Source organism: Bombina bombina, chromosome 9 (assembly GCF_027579735.1).
Source record: "Bombina bombina isolate aBomBom1 chromosome 9, aBomBom1.pri, whole genome shotgun sequence".
Classification (NCBI taxonomy): Eukaryota; Metazoa; Chordata; class Amphibia; order Anura; family Bombinatoridae; genus Bombina; species Bombina bombina.
The window spans coordinates 186,767,618-186,787,221 of NC_069507.1; the positions used below are offsets into that span (position 1 = coordinate 186,767,618).

At 36.2% G+C, this 19,604-nt stretch overlaps 1 protein-coding gene across 1 annotated transcript in view; it reads left to right on the forward strand.

Moving 5' to 3' along the window:
- The first annotated feature begins 356 nt into the window (after nt 1-356).
- ADAM12 (ADAM metallopeptidase domain 12) overlaps nt 357-19,604 on the forward strand; it is a 510,388-nt gene continuing 491,140 nt past the window's right edge. Inside the window, exons 1-2 of the mRNA XM_053692967.1 lie at nt 357-440; nt 4,238-4,314. Coding sequence (XP_053548942.1) covers nt 357-440; nt 4,238-4,314 — 161 coding nt within the window. The remainder of the gene's footprint in view (nt 441-4,237; nt 4,315-19,604) is intronic.

Genomic DNA, 19,604 nt, shown 5'->3' on the forward strand with positions numbered 1-19,604 from the left:
TGTCGGAGTCTCTGTTTCACATAAAAAAAACCTCTACATAGCAACATAAACATGTCTCAAGATAAAATTTGTGTTTCTAATTTTTTTTTTTAAAGGCCTCGCTGTACCGACGAGACGTCTTAGAATATCTCACCTGATCGGCGAGGTTTTGAATATCAGGCCCTAAGTCCTTTTAATACAATTATTAGAAATATATACATTTTCTCTCAATTTGGCTGTATTACCCTCTTGCAGGATGCAAAGTTGTGTAAACCAGGACAGGTTTAGTCTAAGGCAGCAGAGATATGAAACAAATTGGTTTAGTGTTCAATTTTCCCTTTTATTTTTTTTATTTTGCATGGGTAATAACCTGTGTCATGGGTGACGTTAACTTGATAAAGGATCAACTTGACATTTTGCCTGCGGAAACTGACACCTATACTGATCCTGTCAATACTGCAGTATTTTCTATGGAAAAGCTATGTAATCAAGAGGGATTGGCAGTGGGGTGTAGAAGAAAGTTACTTTGAATACAAAAAAGGTATATGCTGCTTGCCTGAATTTATTATCCCTTAAAGGTAGTTATCTGCTAAAAATGAACTGTTCTATGGGTACATAACATTTCTTATTTAATAAGGGCCAGATTACAAGTGGAGCGCTAAATATCGCTTTCATAAAAGCGATATTTTTGTGCTCCTCTGTGTAATACCAGGGAATGCTAAAGTGCTCTGGTATTACAAGTTCACAGCAATGCGAAAGTGACCTCACATTTACTTTGCCGGGAAGCATTGCACTCACGAGAGCTCCCTTCCATAGGCTCCTATGGAAGCTAAGTTATGATGGCGTCAGAGACAGCATCAGAACTTCAGCGCAGCAAAGGGGGTAAGTAGCACAGCGATGGCAGCAATTTTAAATATATATGTATATGATTATATACATATATATTTATGTGTTAATATGTGTTTACACATATAAGCCTATATATTTACTGGGAACACACCGTTCCCATAGACCGCAATGTAAAGGCACTTTTCAATGCCATTTTTTTTTCTAACACCCCACTCCCACCGACTTTAATCCCAAATTACTGCCAAGTGCCGTCATTTTATTAAAAAATAAAGATGCTGCTATCTTTACTTTTTAATAAAATATGCTAGACAGTATTTTGGAGCACATTTATAAAATTAACCAGAGATCTGATCTCTGGTTAATTTCATAAGTGCTAATTGCTACCGCGAGTTTGCAGTAGCAGAACCAGCCACTTGTAATGGCTGATTAATTATTGCAAGCCCACAAACGGGCAAATATATATAGGTATAGATATATATTGTACCAAAAAAATATCAGATATATGTAGAAATATGTTTATGAATAAATAGAACATATTATGCTATTTGAAGAACATTGTAATGTGAAATATTCATATTTTTATGTCCGGTTAGTGCACTTGACAAAATGCATTCGGGTTAGCGCGAATAGGATGTTAGTTTATTTTCTCCATTGACTTCTATGGAGGAATAGGTTATCGTGCGCGCTATATTGTAACTTTAGCTTTTTGCATAAATCGGGTAAGCGTGCAAGCGATAACTTTGTACTTTTAACTTCAGACTTGAAAAAGGAAGACATTCTTCCAAAAGCTTGTCATCTTATAAATGTATAGTTAGTCCAATAAAAATGTATCATTGCTCAATGCAATACTCTTGTTATTTTGATACTTTTAACTCATAATACAAGTGCAACTCAACGCGCACAAAAACTTTACTTTAAAGGGACAGTCAAGTCCAAAAAAAACTTTCATGTTTCAAATAGGGCATGTAATTTTAAACAACTTTCCAATTTACTTTTATCACCAATTTTGCTTTGTTCTTTTAGTATTATTAGTTGAAAGTTAGACCTAGGAAGGCTCATATAATAATTTCTAAGCCCTTGAAGGCCGCCTCTAATCACATGTTTTTGTATTTGCTTTTCACAGCAGGGGGAGCTAGTTCAGGTAAACCCTATAGATTACATTGTGAGCACGCCCGTGGATTGTAGCAGACACTGCACTTATTGGCTAATATGAAAGTCAATAGATAATAAATAAAATGTCATGTGATCAGGGGGCTATCAGAAGATGCTTAGATACAAGTTAATCACAGAGTTAAAAGTATATTTATATAACCGTGTTGGCTGTGCAAAACTGGGGAATGGGTAATAAAGGGATTATCTATCTTTTAAAACAACAAAAATTCTGGTGTTGACTGTCCCTTTAAGCGCAGTTAACATTCGAGTGGGAGTGTAAAATAGCGATCCCCTTGCAATCTGGTTCTATGTCTAAAGGAACTTTCAGCCACTATAGTTTTAACGTTGTTTAAACATTCTTTTATTTTTTTCTGCACATACTTTAAAAACTAATTTCCATTTATTCGGTTAGCACATACACATCATATTTAGCTTGTCTTTGGTATCCAGATGTATATACAATATCCAGACAGGAAAGCACATGTTTTAGAAAAATAGTCAAAACATTACTAAACATTAAAAACATTAGGATACTAAAAAAAATGGGTCTTTAAAACATCCGTGTATATAGTTAGTGTGATGGCATCAATTATACATTAAATACCTCATTTTGTATAATTTAAGCCCTCACCCTCATTGTTTAATCACTTTACTGCCAGATGATTAAAATGCTTTGCTGAGCAATGTGTTGCAGACTATTTTTGCTGGCAAAAGGATATTATTACCATAACTGTATTAAATGTTCAGCACCAACATATGTTATTGATTTAAAGAAAATCTTCAGTTTATGTTCATATCACTTGTTATGTGGCTAATTTGAGTAAACAAACAATTCTTGAAGCAGTCAAAGTAATAGAAATAACAATAATATTCCTGAAAGGGACTTTAGTCCTAATACACATAAATATGTATTGACAATTTGTGTATGTAGGGTTGTCATCTCCCCTAGTCAAAAAGGATGATCTTCCCGAAGTCATTGTGAATTAATTAATGACCCCCAGACTAGTCATCAGAAGCCAATCTGAAGAATGCCCACAGGCCAAAATATTTAAATGAGATGACTCTAGAGTCATTCAATGGCTGTTCAGGCTTGTGAAGTAAGGTAATCTGCTAATCATTCTGAAGTCATCACCCAGAATTGTTCACCTTGGCTGATGACTTTACAAGCCTGATGATGTGCCAATTATTTTTAAAGTAGTTTGATGATCATCAAATGACTCCAGGATGGTCTCTAAAGTAATCCTGTTTGTCTTTGGTCTCCACCAAAAAAAAAATATTAGTAGGTAACAGGACACTAGTGATATGTAAGGTCACAAAATTACCCTTACACTAAGCTCTACCTTAGACCGCATCCTTGAACCCAATAGAGCAATAAGTGGTTATTTTTTATTTAACGATATAGGAAAGTAAAAATTAAACTTGAATGATTCAGATAGAGCATGTCATTCAATATACTCTTAAATTCACTTCTGTTTTTAAATGTGCTTCGTTCTCTTGGTATCCCTTGTTAAAAAAGAATACGCACATATCTTACACTAGTGGGAGCTGCTGCTGATTGGTGCCTGCACACATTTGTCTCTTGTGATTGGCTAACTAGATGTGTTCAGCTAGCTGCTAGTAGTGCAATGCTGTTCCTTCAGCAAAGGATAACACGCCACTTAAGCAAAATTGATTGGAGAAGTAAATTGGAAAGTTGTTTAAAATTGTATGTTCTATCCAAATCATTAACACTTTACCATATCCAGTGGTTATCTTCTTAGTCAGTGTTCTAATTATATGTATTCCATGCTGTTTATATACATTTGTGCCTATAAAATTCCATTTTTATCCTGCTATGTGTTTAAACAGTTTTTCCTGTGATATTGTATAAATAACTTCAGTGGTTCCACTAATTATTTTACTGAAACATACATTTGATGCTTGTGATCAGCTATTTTGAAAGAGTTGGGGTCAAAAGAGATATCAGTGAAGTATATTATTAGTATATAACACCTGTGCAGTTTAGAAAACATTGTTTATGAATGATTTGAAAAGTGTACTGTTCAAAACATCAGTACATACTATATAGATTAAGGTGGTGTATGTTAGAAATATTAGAAATTAGATCCTTCAGAGAGCAATAAATCACAATATGTCAATGTAACTGTTCCTGTCTCAGCTGGAGCTAATTTTTTTGTTCCACAGACAGCAGCCAAACCTAAACCTAAATCCAATGACTTTTTGGCTAGAGCTGATTTTGTTTTCTTTATTAAATTAGGATCTCTGCTATTACCATGGGAAGGTAGAAGGATATCCTGATTCTGATGTTTCCCTAAGCTGTTGCTTTGGCCTCAGGTACGTCTTTAAAGTGCAATCTATACCTAGTTTATTTGCTTGTTATTATAAACTGCTGACCAATGTTGGAAATTGTATTAGGCAATGCAGGAAACTGCTTAAGGCACTATCTCTCAGAGGGGGCATTTCTGGCTGATCAAGTTATAACATTTTGCAATACAATCCCTCTCATTTTATATTCTGTGTAATTTACAGTTGCAGTCAGAAACACTAATAGAAAATGCATAGGCTCATTTTAAAGGGATATTAAGGAGACAATATACTAGGCAAGAGTTCATAAGAGTTCATTGTATTCAAATTTGCTGCAGTAACACTCTTTTTTAATGGGTTTGGTTCTCTCCAGCCCCCTACTAGAAGGTTGATTTCTGCTGCTGTCTATTACTTTATATAACTTTTCTATAGCCAATACAGCAGAAATGTCCAGTTTAGGTGGCAGTTTGAACAGGCAAATGCAGAATTTCAAACAACAAAATAAAAGATAAGGAGCTATTTGTGAACAATTTAATACAATAATGCGATGTCAATTCTATTGGCTGATCCAATCAGCCAATCGGATTGAACTTCAATCCGATTAGCTGATTACATCAGCCAATCGGATTTTTCCTACCTTAATTCCGATTGGCTGATAGAATCCTATTAGCCAATCGGAATTCGAGGGACGCCATCTTGGATGAGGTAATTTAAAGGAACCTTCATTCGTCGTTAGTCATTGGGAAGAAGAGGATGCTCCGCGTTGGATGTCTTGAAGATGGACCCGCTCCTCGCCGGATGGATGAAGATAGAAGATGCCGATTGGATGAAGACTTCTGCTGGATGGAGGACCTCTTCTACCCTGATCGGATGAAGACTTCTGCCGCTCCGGATGTCCTCTTTTGGCCCATCGGTGCCTGGCTGGGTGAACACGGCTCAAGGTAGGGTGATCTTCAATGGGGTAGTGTTAGGTTTTTTTAAGGGGGGATCGGGTGGGTTTTAGTGTAGGGGTGTGTGGGTGGTGGGTTGTAATGTTGGGGGGGTCTTGTATTTTATTTTACAGGTAAAATAGCTGATTACTTTCGGGCAATGCCCCACAAAAAGCCCTTTTAAGGGCTGGTAAAAGAGCTGATTACTTTTGTAATTTAGTATAGGGTAGGGAATTTTATTATTTTGGGGGGCTTTTTTATTTTATTAGGGGGCTTAGATTAGGTGTAATTAGATTCAAATTCTTGTAATATTTTTTTATTTTTTGTAATGTAGTGTTTGTTTTTGTACTATAGTTTAGTTTATTTAATTTATTTAATTAATTTATTGATAGTGTAGTGTTAGGTGTATTTGTAACTTAGGTTAGGATTTATTTTACAGGTAATTTTGTAATTATTTTAACTAGGTAGCTATTAAATAGTTATTAACTATTTAATAGCTATTGTACCTTGTTAACATAAATACAAAGTTGCCTGTAAAATAAATATAAATCATAAAATAGCTACAATGTAATTATTAGTTATATTGTATCTATCTTATGGTTTATTTTATAGGTAAGTATTTAGTTTTAAACAGGAATAATTTATTTAATTATAGTAAATTTATTTCGTTTTATTTAAATTATATTTAATTTAGGGGGGTGTTAGGGTTAGACTTAGGTTTAGGGGTTAATAACTTTATTATAGTAGCGGCGACGTTGGGGACGGGAGATTAGGGGTTAATAATTGTAGGTAGGTTGCGGCGATGTTAGGAGAGGGCAGATTAGGGGTTAATATAATTTATTATAGTGTTTGCGAGGTGGGAGTGCGGCGGTTTAGGGGTTAATACATTTATTATAGTGGTGGCGATGTCCGGTCGGCAGATTAGGGGTTAATAAGTGTAGGTAGGTGGCGGCGACATGGGGGTGCAGATTAGGGGTTAATAAATTTAATATAGGTTTCGGCAATGTTGGGGACAGCAGATTAGGGGTTCATAGGGATAATGTAGGTGGCGGCGGTGTCCAGAGAGGCAGATTAGGGGTTAATAGTATAATGCAGGTGTCAGCGATAGCAGAGGCGGCAGATTAGGGGTTAATAAGTGTAAGGTTAGGGGTGTTTAGACTCGGGGTTCATGTTAGGGTGTTAGGTGTAGACTTAGAAAGTATTTTCCCATAGGAAACAATGGGGCTGCGTTAGGAGCTGGACGCTTCTTTTTTGCAGGTGTTAGGTTTTTTTTCAGCCAGCTCAGCCCCATTGTATCCTATGGGGAAATCATGCACGAGCACGTTTTTCCAGCTTACCGCTGACTTAAGCAACGCTAGTATTGAAGGTTGAAGTGGAGCTAAATTTGCTGAACGCTCACTTTTCTGAGGCTAAAGCAGCCATTCAGAAAACTCGTAATACCAGCGTTGGCTTAAGGGAGCGCTGGAAAAAAATGCTCGTTAGCCCCGCAAGTTTTTACAGACAAAACTCGTAATCTAGGCGATAGCTACTGGCACACAGGAGAGTAAGAATAAAATGATTGAGTGCATTAGAGCATTTTACTATTGCTCTACTTTTATCCCTTTAAATTTAAAAATGTTTTTAGAAGAAAAGTTTTCAATTACATTTTATAATTTATTTTGGCAGCATGTCATGCAATGTATATCCTAAAAATTATGCTTTTTCTTCTGCAACCATATAAAACGAAGTGAACACTTTAGGTCCATTACCCTGCAACCTTCTCTACAGTGATTGCTTAAGACAGTAGCTCATTTATGTCTGTTCCTAATTGTCCACAGCAAAGGAGATGATATATTTATTTTGTATACAGATTATTTGCAATGCAGTGGTCAATGGGGGATATGCACTATATATTTGTGTGTGCATATAGATTTTATATATATATATATATATATATATATATATATATATGTGTGTATGTGTGTGTATATATATATATATATATATATCCCAAGTGGATTCAGCACACGCTAGTACCAAGCAATTTAAATTGTAGCATAGAAAATTAGAATATAGAGTATACTTAGTAGCATAGATTAATACAGATTTGTCATTCAGAGGACCGTAATCCATATTATTATTCCAATTAAGAATATAGGAAGAATTTCATTAGATCGACTTATATTCCATAGTACTGTCTAACAATTGGATGGACCTATAGCTTAGTGGTTAGGTCCACAGTCCTCCAATCTAAGTTACCAGAGTTCAATTCCCCTAAATGGAAAGGAGTTATGTATATTATTATATTTATATTATTAATTTTTATATTAGGAACATTAACTCGGGTGAAGCGAGAACCCAATATTTAACTAGGACCTTCTGATATAAGTGCAATTTTGAGAGATAGCGAGGTTTCTATTGCGAGTAAAGCTCTTATTGTAAATTAGAGGTCCTTATAATACTAGTATTCAAACACGATGGTTTAATATAGCCGCGCCAATAGCTTGGAGGTAACCCTTCAGACTTAAGATACAGGGATCCAAGGTTCGATCCCCATAGGGAATTATGTATAATTTTTAATAATTTTTACTAATTCTTATTGAGTCCATCATAAACTCTGTTTAGCATTTTAAGTTTATTAGTTGAGATTGAATGTTCTTTCTCATGGAAACGTAAGGAGTGTAAAGATCCTTATAGATATCAAGGGTATATAACCTGCTTGAGCTAAATGGGTTGAAAAATAAGAAAATATACTTACCTGTATAGACATGAGGATCCCACCTTTTGAGGAAGATTTCACTTCCAGAGTGACCATAGGAAGTGAAAAGTTATCAGCGAATCAAAGACTACTAGGGGAAATAAAAGGCATTTTTTTTCTCTCAAACTGCATCTTGAAAAAGCCCCACACCTTAGGGGTGAAACGCGTAGAAAGGTGAAAGACAAAGAGGATACTCAGCAGTAACCGGCTCTGCGTACGAAGTACTTGAAGAGCAGAGTGTCACGGAGAGGCTGCGGTGAAAAGGTAACTCAGATAAGGCTTGCGCAAGTGAAGATAGTTACCCACAGGGACAAGAAGGTCCACTACTTAACCAGACTTCCAATATCGCTATAAGAGCTTATGCACCCGGACAAAGACCAGCAGGTGAGAGTATCTATATGTCAGTAACTCCCCGCAAAAGTGTGATCCATACCACCTAACCGGACTAAGATTGTCTGTGGAAACTGTTCATTGAATACAGACTCCGGTGTTACTATTTTGAATACATCATAAGACTGTTGTTCCGAGTGGGGATTTGCCCCTATTTGAATAAGATTGCATATTTCATCCGGGGAACTCCCCCTTCTCATGAGATTTCAAGCAGGTGTACCATTGTGACAAGGCAAAATACAAGGACTATTTGATACTACGGGCCGAGTGGAAACAGGCAGTTACACGTCTGTCTGTTACGGCAATAGAAGAAAGTCCCCCATATACACAGAGACTTGTATCGGGAATAGAACCCAAGCCAGATAGTCAAACATATACCTGTCTCTTTCTGCATATTTTTTCCTTAGACGTATATCTCCTAAACCATTCACATAGAGTAATTTGTATTAGCAATTTTATTAAGAAGCGGTTGCGATTGAAGAGTGTTTGGGCCAATTGCATGAGAGATAGCTTGGATTATTTTTACTGTGTTTTTGATTTATTGTGTTTTTACCTTTTTTATCATTAAAAAGTTGTACATAATTCTAATCCAGGCACGAGTTACCTCCAATTATTGACTCAAGAATTTTTATATGAGGATGTTAAAAAACTGTCCCAGGACAACATAGTATCGTTGGTTTATTAACCCACTGCTAGGTATACTAAGTATATATTCTAGCGCCACCTACACTACACACATTTAGATTCTCCTATTTTTTAACTACCTAGGAAGGAGGTAGGACCAGAGGTTGGCTAAGTGGGTCGAGTCTAGCGCTCCTCTCAACCATTTTCTATAACTCCAATTTTCTTTTCTTCCAAAGAAGTAGGAGCAGCAGGGACTAAATAAACTCAACTATAATTAAATTATTATGGATATTTTTACGTATAGAGACAAATTGTATTCTGAATTATCAAAAAAAGAATTCCAAAAGTTAGATGAGGAAACCGATAAGGTTGACATTATTAAATGGGTGGGCGATCTAGAAAAGGTGATGAATAGAGAAATAAGGCAAAAAATGGAATTAATTTTTCTGGATAGATACCTAGAACAAGATATCATACCCAGAGGGTTAAAATTCAAAAAGAAATGTACTTTTGAATTAAGTGAAGTTTTACAAAATGAATGGGATGAGGTCCTAGTAGGGGCATCTAAAAGATTAATCAAAATTATCAAAAAATCTAGAAATGAGAGTCTAGAGTCCATTAATAATGAGATTCAAGTCATTAAAGAAAAATTAGATCCGGTGAAAGAAGATCAGCTATTAAAGGACAAACAAAAAGTATTAATAGATAGATTGGAAAATGTAAAAAGAGATATAGTATTAACTAAATGTAAGAAATTTGAGAGGGACTTAAAGGAATCGAACCAAACAGAAGAGCAAGAAATAATTTTAAGGGAAAACATTAATAAAGCAAATACTAATAATAGCAATAACGGGTGGGAAGAGGGGAGACATAATAACAGAGAACCCACTAGAGATCAGACTAGACAAGGAAATTCCCAACTAATGGCTCAGGGGAATTTTCAGAGGAATTATAATGAAAATAGAATTAATATGAGAGATTATACATATCATGATAGAAACTATAATCAAAGGAGAAGATATAATCAAGGCTATTATCAAAGCTATAACCAATATATAAGGCCTTATCGCGAATTCTTTCCTAATAGACCATACAACCAAGGTAGGGGATACTATCATTATGATAGAAGAGATAATACAGGTTGGAATAGACATGAGAATTATAATGATTCTAGAGATGGAGAAAGACACGGAAGGGATGTGAGAAAAGTTACATATCCAGAGAGAGACTATAGGTCAGACGAAAGAGATTATAATGAGAGAACGAATTTAGAGAGGGATAATCCCCCCAAAAAAAGGGAAAATAGAAAGGCAGAACCGAAACAGATAACTATACCAACAACCAATAGATTTGGTCCGCTCACTACAACAAATGAGGAACGAATAGAATTAACAACAAATGAGTTGGCTTTTTTGGGCAGAAGCCCCCCAAGAGAAGGACCCTCATTAAGAAATGTAAAAAATCAAAGACTAGACACACCAAGGATAGGAAAAAGACAAAAAGAGGAGTCAGAGGAGGAAGGGGAAAGAATGGAGGCAAAAAGACAGAAATAATTAAAACGACCAAAGGGATCTTTAATTTAAGTAAAAGGGAATTAAGTAAAAACGAGGAAAAGATATTGAAACTAGGACTGTCCTTTGCACCATCGAAATCACTAAATAAGTTTGAAACCTATATCAGTGTCAGGAAATATGTAAGAAATCTTACTCTTAAAAGATTTTTTCTGAAAAACCCTATTGATAGATATAACAACAGTGCCAATAGTAATAAGAAAGAAGAAATATATCAACATACTTCTCTGAAGACTAAATCTAATTTCTACCCTAGTAACGATAAAGGTAGTAACCTAGAAACATTTGAAAAGATGGTCCTAGCTGACCTAAGAAAAATGGAAAGTTCAGGTAAACACACTAAGAGAAATTTGACTAAAAAAGAGAGAGAAATATTAAAGGAATTGCAAAATGATGAGACTATTACCATAAAAATGGCAGATAAAGGGGGGGGGGGGGTGGTGATTCTAGATACTGTTAAATATAAAGAAGAAGCATATAGATTATTGAACGATAAGAAGACATATAGAAAGTTAACTTTGGATCCAACGAAAAATTTTTTAGAGAAATTAAATAAGATACTTTCGAAAGGACAGGAAGAGGGAATTTTGACAGATAAAGAATTTATATATTTAAAACCTCAACACCCAATAATTCCCATCTTCTACTACCTGCCGAAAGTACACAAAAACTTAGTGAATCCACCCGGAAGACCTATCGTCTCTGGCATAGGTTCCCTTACTGCTAACTTATCTGAATATGTCGATAAGTTTTTGCAGAAATATGTAGTCAAACTAGACACCTATTTAAAAGATTCTACAAGCTTATTAAAAACACTTAACGAAATGGATTGGAAAGAAGACTACATATTAGCGACCTGTGATGTGGTATCACTGTATACTAATATCAACCATACCCTTGGTATAGAGGCAATAGAGGGATTTTTACAACAAGATCCAAGTCTAAAAAAAGAACAAGGAACTTTTCTAATTGAATGCATCCGCTTCATTTTGGAACATAACTATTTCTCATTCAATGATAACTATTTTTTACAAATAGAGGGAACGGCGATGGGCACGAGATTCGCACCGAGCTACGCAAACTTGTTTATGGGAGACTGGGAAAACAGATTTCTCCAGTTTGCGGAGCTCGGTGCGAGTCTCGTGCTCTTTAAAAGATATATCGATGATATCATTATTTTATGGAAAGGGAGCGAAGAAGATTTGATTAAGATGTTCGGAATAATGAATAATAATGATAAAGGACTATCTTTTACTTATCAAATAAGCAAAGAAACCATAACATTTCTAGATTTGGACATTAGAGTGGAGAATAATAAATTAATAACTAAGACCCATTTCAAACCTACTGATTCTAATAACTACATCCATGCATCCAGCTGCCACTTTTCTAAATGGAAAAATAATATTCCGGTAGGACAGTGCCTGAGAATCAGGAAAAATTGCACTGAAATGGGTGATTTTGAAGAACAAATCAAACTATTAGAAGGAAAATTTGTTGAAAGGGGTTATAAAGAGGAAATTATAAATAATGCAGTTATAAGAGCTAGGGAAACCAATAGGGACACATTACTGAGTTATAAACCCAAAACCAACTCGATTGTAGATGAATATGATGTACCATTCATAACCGAATTTAATGATGATCACAATAAGATAAGGAAACTATTGAGGAAGCATTGGCACATTGTCAAAAGCGACCCTATAGTGGGAGATAAATTACCTCCTTTCCCAAGAATGGTTTTTAAAAAAACTAAAAACCTTAAATCTATGTTGGCCCCTAGCGAATTTAAAGGAAAAATGTGCCGTAAAGGGAAAGATAGAGATCTATGTGGTAAAGAATTAAACGGATTCTATCCGTGTATCTCATGTAAATCATGTAAGCATAGCACAAAAAAGAAAGACATCAGTATCCCAGGATTAAATATTCAATATAAAATTAAAGATGTCCTAAGATGTAATAGTAGGGGTGTGATATATATGTTGCAGTGCTCGTGTGGCCTGATATATATCGGAGAAACATCACGAATGTTGAGGGATAGAATCCGTGAGCACCTCTGGCACATTGAAAAAGGCATGCTGGAGACGCATTTATACCAGCACTTCAGAGAGGTACATAGGAACAGTACCAAGGACCTTAAGTTCTGGGGCCTATGTAAAATAAAAGGAAATTGGAGAGGGGGAAATTTAGAAACTGCACTCCTGAAAAAGGAGGCGGAAATGATTTACAATTTTAACACACTACACCCAAATGGTTTAAACTCTGAACTTGATATTATTCCATTTTTATCATGATTACAATTATAGAATACATTATTATGTTCCCAATCATCGAAAATGTCACCAATATGGTTTCTTTATCGAATATATTAATCTAGAGACAGTATACTTAGTAGCATAGATTAATACAGATTTGTCATTCAGAGGACCGTAATCCATATTATTATTCCAATTAAGAATATAGGAAGAATTTCATTAGATCGACTTATATTCCATAGTACTGTCTAACAATTGGATGGACCTATAGCTTAGTGGTTAGGTCCACAGTCCTCCAATCTAAGTTACCAGAGTTCAATTCCCCTAAATGGAAAGGAGTTATGTATATTATTATATTTATATTATTAATTTTTATATTAGGAACATTAACTCGGGTGAAGCGAGAACCCAATATTTAACTAGGACCTTCTGATATAAGTGCAATTTTGAGAGATAGCGAGGTTTCTATTGCGAGTAAAGCTCTTATTGTAAATTAGAGGTCCTTATAATACTAGTATTCAAACACGATGGTTTAATATAGCCGCGCCAATAGCTTGGAGGTAACACTTCAGACTTAAGATACAGGGATCCAAGGTTCGATCCCCATAGGGAATTATGTATAATTTTTAATAATTTTTACTAATTCTTATTGAGTCCATCATAAACTCTGTTTAGCATTTTAAGTTTATTAGTTGAGATTGAATGTTCTTTCTCATGGAAACGTAAGGAGTGTAAAGATCCTTATAGATATCAAGGGTATATAACCTGCTTGAGCTAAATGGGTTGAAAAATAAGAAAATATACTTACCTGTATAGACATGAGGATCCCACCTTTTGAGGAAGATTTCACTTCCAGAGTGACCATAGGAAGTGAAAAGTTATCAGCGAATCAAAGACTACTAGGGGAAATAAAAGGCATTTTTTTTATCTCAAACTGCATCTTGAAAAAGCCCCACACCTTAGGGGTGAAACGCGTAGAAAGGTGAAAGACAAAGAGGATACTCAGCAGTAACCGGCTCTGCGTACGAAGTACTTGAAGAGCAGAGTGTCACGGAGAGGCTGCGGTGAAAAGGTAACTCAGATAAGGCTTGCGCAAGTGAAGATAGTTACCCACAGGGACAAGAAGGTCCACTACTTAACCAGACTTCCAATATCGCTATAAGAGCTTATGCACCCGGACAAAGACCAGCAGGTGAGAGTATCTATATGTCAGTAACTCCCCGCAAAAGTGTGATCCATACCACCTAACCGGACTAAGATTGTCTGTGGAAACTGTTCATTGAATACAGACTCCGGTGTTACTATTTTGAATACATCATAAGACTGTTGTTCCGAGTGGGGATTTGCCCCTATTTGAATAAGATTGCATATTTCATCCGGGGAACTCCCCCTTCTCATGAGATTTCAAGCAGGTGTACCATTGTGACAAGGCAAAATACAAGGACTATTTGATACTACGGGCCGAGTGGAAACAGGCAGTTACACGTCTGTCTGTTACGGCAATAGAAGAAAGTCCCCCATATACACAGAGACTTGTATCGGGAATAGAACCCAAGCCAGATAGTCAAACATATACCTGTCTCTTTCTGCATATTTTTTCCTTAGACGTATATCTCCTAAACCATTCACATAGAGTAATTTGTATTAGCAATTTTATTAAGAAGCGGTTGTGATTGAAGAGTGTTTGGGCCAATTGCATGAGAGATAGCTTGGATTATTTTTACTGTGTTTTTGATTTATTGTGTTTTTACCTTTTTTATCATTAAAAAGTTGTACATAATTCTAATCCAGGCACGAGTTACCTCCAATTATTGACTCAAGAATTTTTATATGAGGATGTTAAAAAACTGTCCCAGGACAACATAGTATCGTTGGTTTATTAACCCACTGCTAGGTATACTAAGTATATATTCTAGCGCCACCTACACTACACACATTTAGATTCTCCTATTTTTTAACTACCTAGGAAGGAGGTAGGACCAGAGGTTGGCTAAGTGGGTCGAGTCTAGCGCTCCTCTCAACCATTTTCTATAACTCCAATAGAAAATTAGAAGAAAGGCACTCTCCGTATTCAAGTGAGTAAAAAAGCTTTACTTATGTGAATGTTTTCGGGGTTGCCCCCGTCCTCTGACTATATATATATATATATATATATATATATATATATATATGTATATATGTGAACAATGGCTTGCACTCGCTCAAAATAGGAGCCTTATTGTGACGTTTTGGGGACTGTATCCCCTTCCTCAGACAAAGTAACAAAGTGAGATACAAACATTTATACAACAAACAGCCAATGAAAACAAAACCCCACCCAATGGTTCAAAACAGAAAAAAAACGCCAAATGGTTGCCTTGGCAACCACAGTAAACAAACTGATTAAACACCCTCTAATCATCTCTTAAATAAGAGAGCAAAATTAAATGAGCATATAGTGATAAAAAAAGTAACAATGAATAAAAAAAACAGAGCTGTCAGCCTCTGAACAACATCAGAAAAAAAAATCCCAAAATAGCGGTTGGATCGAAGCAATAGGTGTCAGGCAGATAGAATAAACTCTGTACAATCATATGAAAAATGGTGCATCTGCACACATTAGGGTACATATATCACTTGCTTTAAAAACAGAGTCATACCTGGGATCCAAACATTGATACGAGAAGTCAGAGAGACACAATGCGGCATTCACACAGAGGCAGAGTGTATCCAACCGACGGAACAAAGATGACGTCATCACGTAGTATCAGCTGTGTAAACAATACTGCATAACAGCTGTTCCAGCCGATCGGATAGCACGCTGTCACTGCAGATAGAAAGAATATCATGTAAAAGAAGAATGTCATATAAAAAAGGGCCATAGGATTAACTATAATCAGGTAATGTACACTCAAAGATATGTATACAGATAGAAAAAACACTAAAGCTATCACATATACAAGGGGAGCCCAAATGCTTAATAAAGCAAAAAAGAGGGAACTATACAATAGAAAAAGAGCATAGCAATCTCATGTGGATAACTCACTAGATAACCTATCAAACACTACCGGTCAAAAGTTTTAGAACACAGTAATTTTTCCAGTTTTTATTGAAATTTCAGCAGTTCAAGTCCAGTGAATAACCTGAAATGGTACAAAGGTAAGCGGTAAACTGCCAGAGGTGTAAAAAAAAAAGTTTAGGTTAACAAAAGCTGAAAAATAATGTACATTTCATTTTTACAAAAATGCCTTTTTCAAGGAAGAAGTAATGGGTTAAAAACTCACAGTTGTTCTGCAGCAATGTAAGTAAATTAAGCCTTGAAAGTTTATGCTAACAATTCCTACAGATGTCCCAACTTTTGTTGATTACTTACAAGCCCTCTGTTTGTATAAAAGCAGTGTTACTACACCCTCTTAAGCAATATTTGGACAGTATTGTACTGCAGGTAGTAGTATATTGCTCTCAGAATGGTGAGAAAAAGGAAATTAGCAAAGGAAGACAAACAGACCATTACAACCCTTAAAAGTGTAGGTCTTTCCTTTAGAGAAATTGCAAAGAAAGCTAAGGTGTCTGTGAGTACAGTTTCCTACTCCATCAAAAGGCTCTTGGAAACTGGAGAAAACTCTGACAGGAGGAGGACTGCCAGACGCAAAGCCACAACAGAATCAGCTTGGTGTGACAGGTGGCTCACAGGACAACAGCTTCAAGCACAGCTTAACACTAATTGAAGTAAGCAAGTCTCAGTTTCAACTGTGAAGATAAGACTTCAAGATGCAGGTTTGACAGGTCGAGTGGCAGTAAGAAAGCCATTGCTAAGATGGCAAAATAAGAAAAAGAGGCTTGCCTAAGCCATGAAGCGCCGCCAGTGGACTACTGAAGACTGGAAAAAGGTCTTATGGACTGATGAATCAAAATTTGAGATCTTCGGTTCATCATGCAGGGTTTTTCTATGCCGTTAAGATGTCAAAAGGATGGTTCTTCAGTGTGTGACACCAACTATCAAACATAAAGAAGGAAGCATTATGGTCTGGGGCTCTTTTGTTGGATCCAAAGTTGGCGACTTGCAAAGAACCACAGAATTTTGTTTTGCAGCGCCATGCAATACCCTCTGGTTTATGCCTAGTTGGTCAAGGGTTCATCCTACAGCAAGATTATGACCCAAAACATACCTCCCCTCCAGGCTCTGTCAGAACTACCTTTGAAGAAAAGAACAAGACTGTAGGTGTTAAATCATGGAATGGCAAGCACAGTCTCCAAACGTAAACCCCATCAAGCTGGTTTGAGATGAACTGGACAGAAGGGTGAAAGCATAGCGACCTACAAGTGCAACACATTTGTGGGAACTTCTTCAACAGTGTTTGGAAGAACTTTCCTAGCAATATTTAATTTCTATTGTAGAAAGAATGCCACGAGTGTGTTCGGCTGTTATATCTGCAAAAGGTGGCTACTTTGATGAGTCAAAAATTTAGAGTACATTTTGTTATAGAAAATTATTCCATGATTTCTTTTTTATATCCAATTGTTTATTTGTTTTATGATTTATTTTCAGAGTACATTAAGACATTAAACTGTGTAAATTTCAATAAAAACTGGAAAACTGGAAGTGTTCTTAAACAGTTGACCGATAGTGTGTGTGACAGTGCTGAGGAATTTGTTAGCGTCTTATAAATAAAGTATAAATAATAATAGCAAAAAAGATTCCCTTTCCTGCGAGCTCCTTTACTTTCTAAAGGAAACATCTCATCACTCGCAGGAACTGCCCTTTTTTTAAGGTAATTCCACGAGGGCAGCCCCTGAGAGGGTTAGTTTAAAAAACGACGTCTGATCCACTGAAGTTTAGATCATCGGGCCCTCAGAGAAAGAGAGAGAGAGAGAGAGAGATAGAGAGAGATAAAGAGAGAGAGATAAAGAGAGAGATAGAGATAAAGAGAGCGAGAGAAAGAGAGAGAGAGGGGGGAGAGAGAGAGTTAGAGAGAGAAGGAGAAATATCTAGAGAGAAATAAATAAATATAGATAGATAATTAGACTAATATATATTTAGTTGGACAGTTAAAGCCTACAAAAACCATAAATTATAAATGGAAGAATCTATTATTCCCATTAGTTGTGTTGTCTTTAATTGAACAAAGTAACAGTATATCTTTAATGCGCACAACTCAGCTGTTGGACTCGTGTGCCGACCCCCTCAAGGTGAAAACAAGCTGAGCGACTCAATTAACCAATTTACATTTCAAGGTTAGTAAATATGTTGATTTTGCAATTTTGTTTTTAACGTAATTATGTATCCATTCAGAAAACAATGACCTTCCCTATATGTGCTAATTAACTCAGTGTTTACTCACAGTGATGTTTTAATTACTGTAATTAACACACAAAAAAATGGCATTAATGCTGTACCTTTGAAAATAGCTTTTTGGCAGATTTAGTTTTTTCCTTATTATTATTATTTTGCTTCTTAGTGCAGACAGCTGGTACAAAGAAATTGCTAATGCTTTCCATTAAGTTGATATTATTATAATTTTGCAGCACTGTCTAATATGTAATAAAATACAACTGCATATGGATGATTTTATTAACAATACAGATCTCTTGGCACCTGACGTCCCTTTATTTAACCCTTTGGCTGCCAGTGTGAGCAATGTGTTGCACCACTGTGTGGCAGTTTAAGGGTCAATAAATATGGTTAATGTATATATTATTTTGTGGCATTTCAAATGCTGCACATTTTTGTGACACTTACGCCAAAATATAATTCCAACTGCCAGGGTGCTGTATATGGATCACACTTATTTATAAAAAAATAAACACTTACGGCCAGATTACAAGCTCTGCGTTAGAGGCTGTGCGGTGCTATTTTAAATTCCTTTTCAACACAAAGAGACGGAAAGTACACGTGGGCCATATAGATAACACTGTGTTCAGGCACAGAAAGTTATTTAAGATTTAGCACAACACAATGCTAAATTTAAGACAATAGATAATACACAGTCACAGTCATGTGATCAGGGGGCTGGAAGGAGGTTCTTAGATACAAGGTAATCACAGAGGTAAAAAGTACATTAATATAACTGTGTTGGTTGTGCAAAACTGGGGAATGGGTAATAAAGGGATTATCTATCTTTTTAAACAATAACAACTCTATTGTAGACTGTCCCTTTAATTCCGATTGGCTGATAGAATTCTATCAGCCAATCGGAATCTAAGGGACGCCATTTTGGATGGCGCCACTTAAAGGAACCGTTATTCAGTAAGAAGACTTCATTTGAAGAGGATGATCCGCGTCGGATGTCTTGAAGATGGAGCCGTTCCGCGTCAGATGGATGAAGATAGAAGATGCCGTCTGGATGAATACTTCTGCCCGTCTGGAGTACCACTTTGCCCGGCTTGGATGAAGACTTCTCCCGGCTTTGTTGAGGACTTTAGCCGGTTGGATGAAGACTTCTGTCGCTACCTTGAGGATCGATGTCCGGTCTTTAGAACAGTAAGTCGATCTTCAGGGGGTTAGTGTTAGGTTTTTTTTAAGGGTGTATTGGGTGGGTTTTATTTTTTAGATTAGGGTTTGGGCCGCAAAAGAGCTAACTGCCCTTTTAAGGGCAATGCCCATCAAAATGCCCTTTTCAGGGCAATGGGGAGCTTAGGTTTTTTAGATAGTATTTTATTTGGGGGGTTGGTTGTGTGGGTGGTGGGTTTTACTGTTGGGGTGGTTGTTTATATTTTTTTTATAGGTAAAAGAGCTGATTACTTTGGGGCAATGCCCCGCAAAATGCCATTTTAAGGGCTATTGATAGTTTAGTTTAGGCTAGGGTTTTTTTTTTTTGGGGGGGGGCTATTAGAT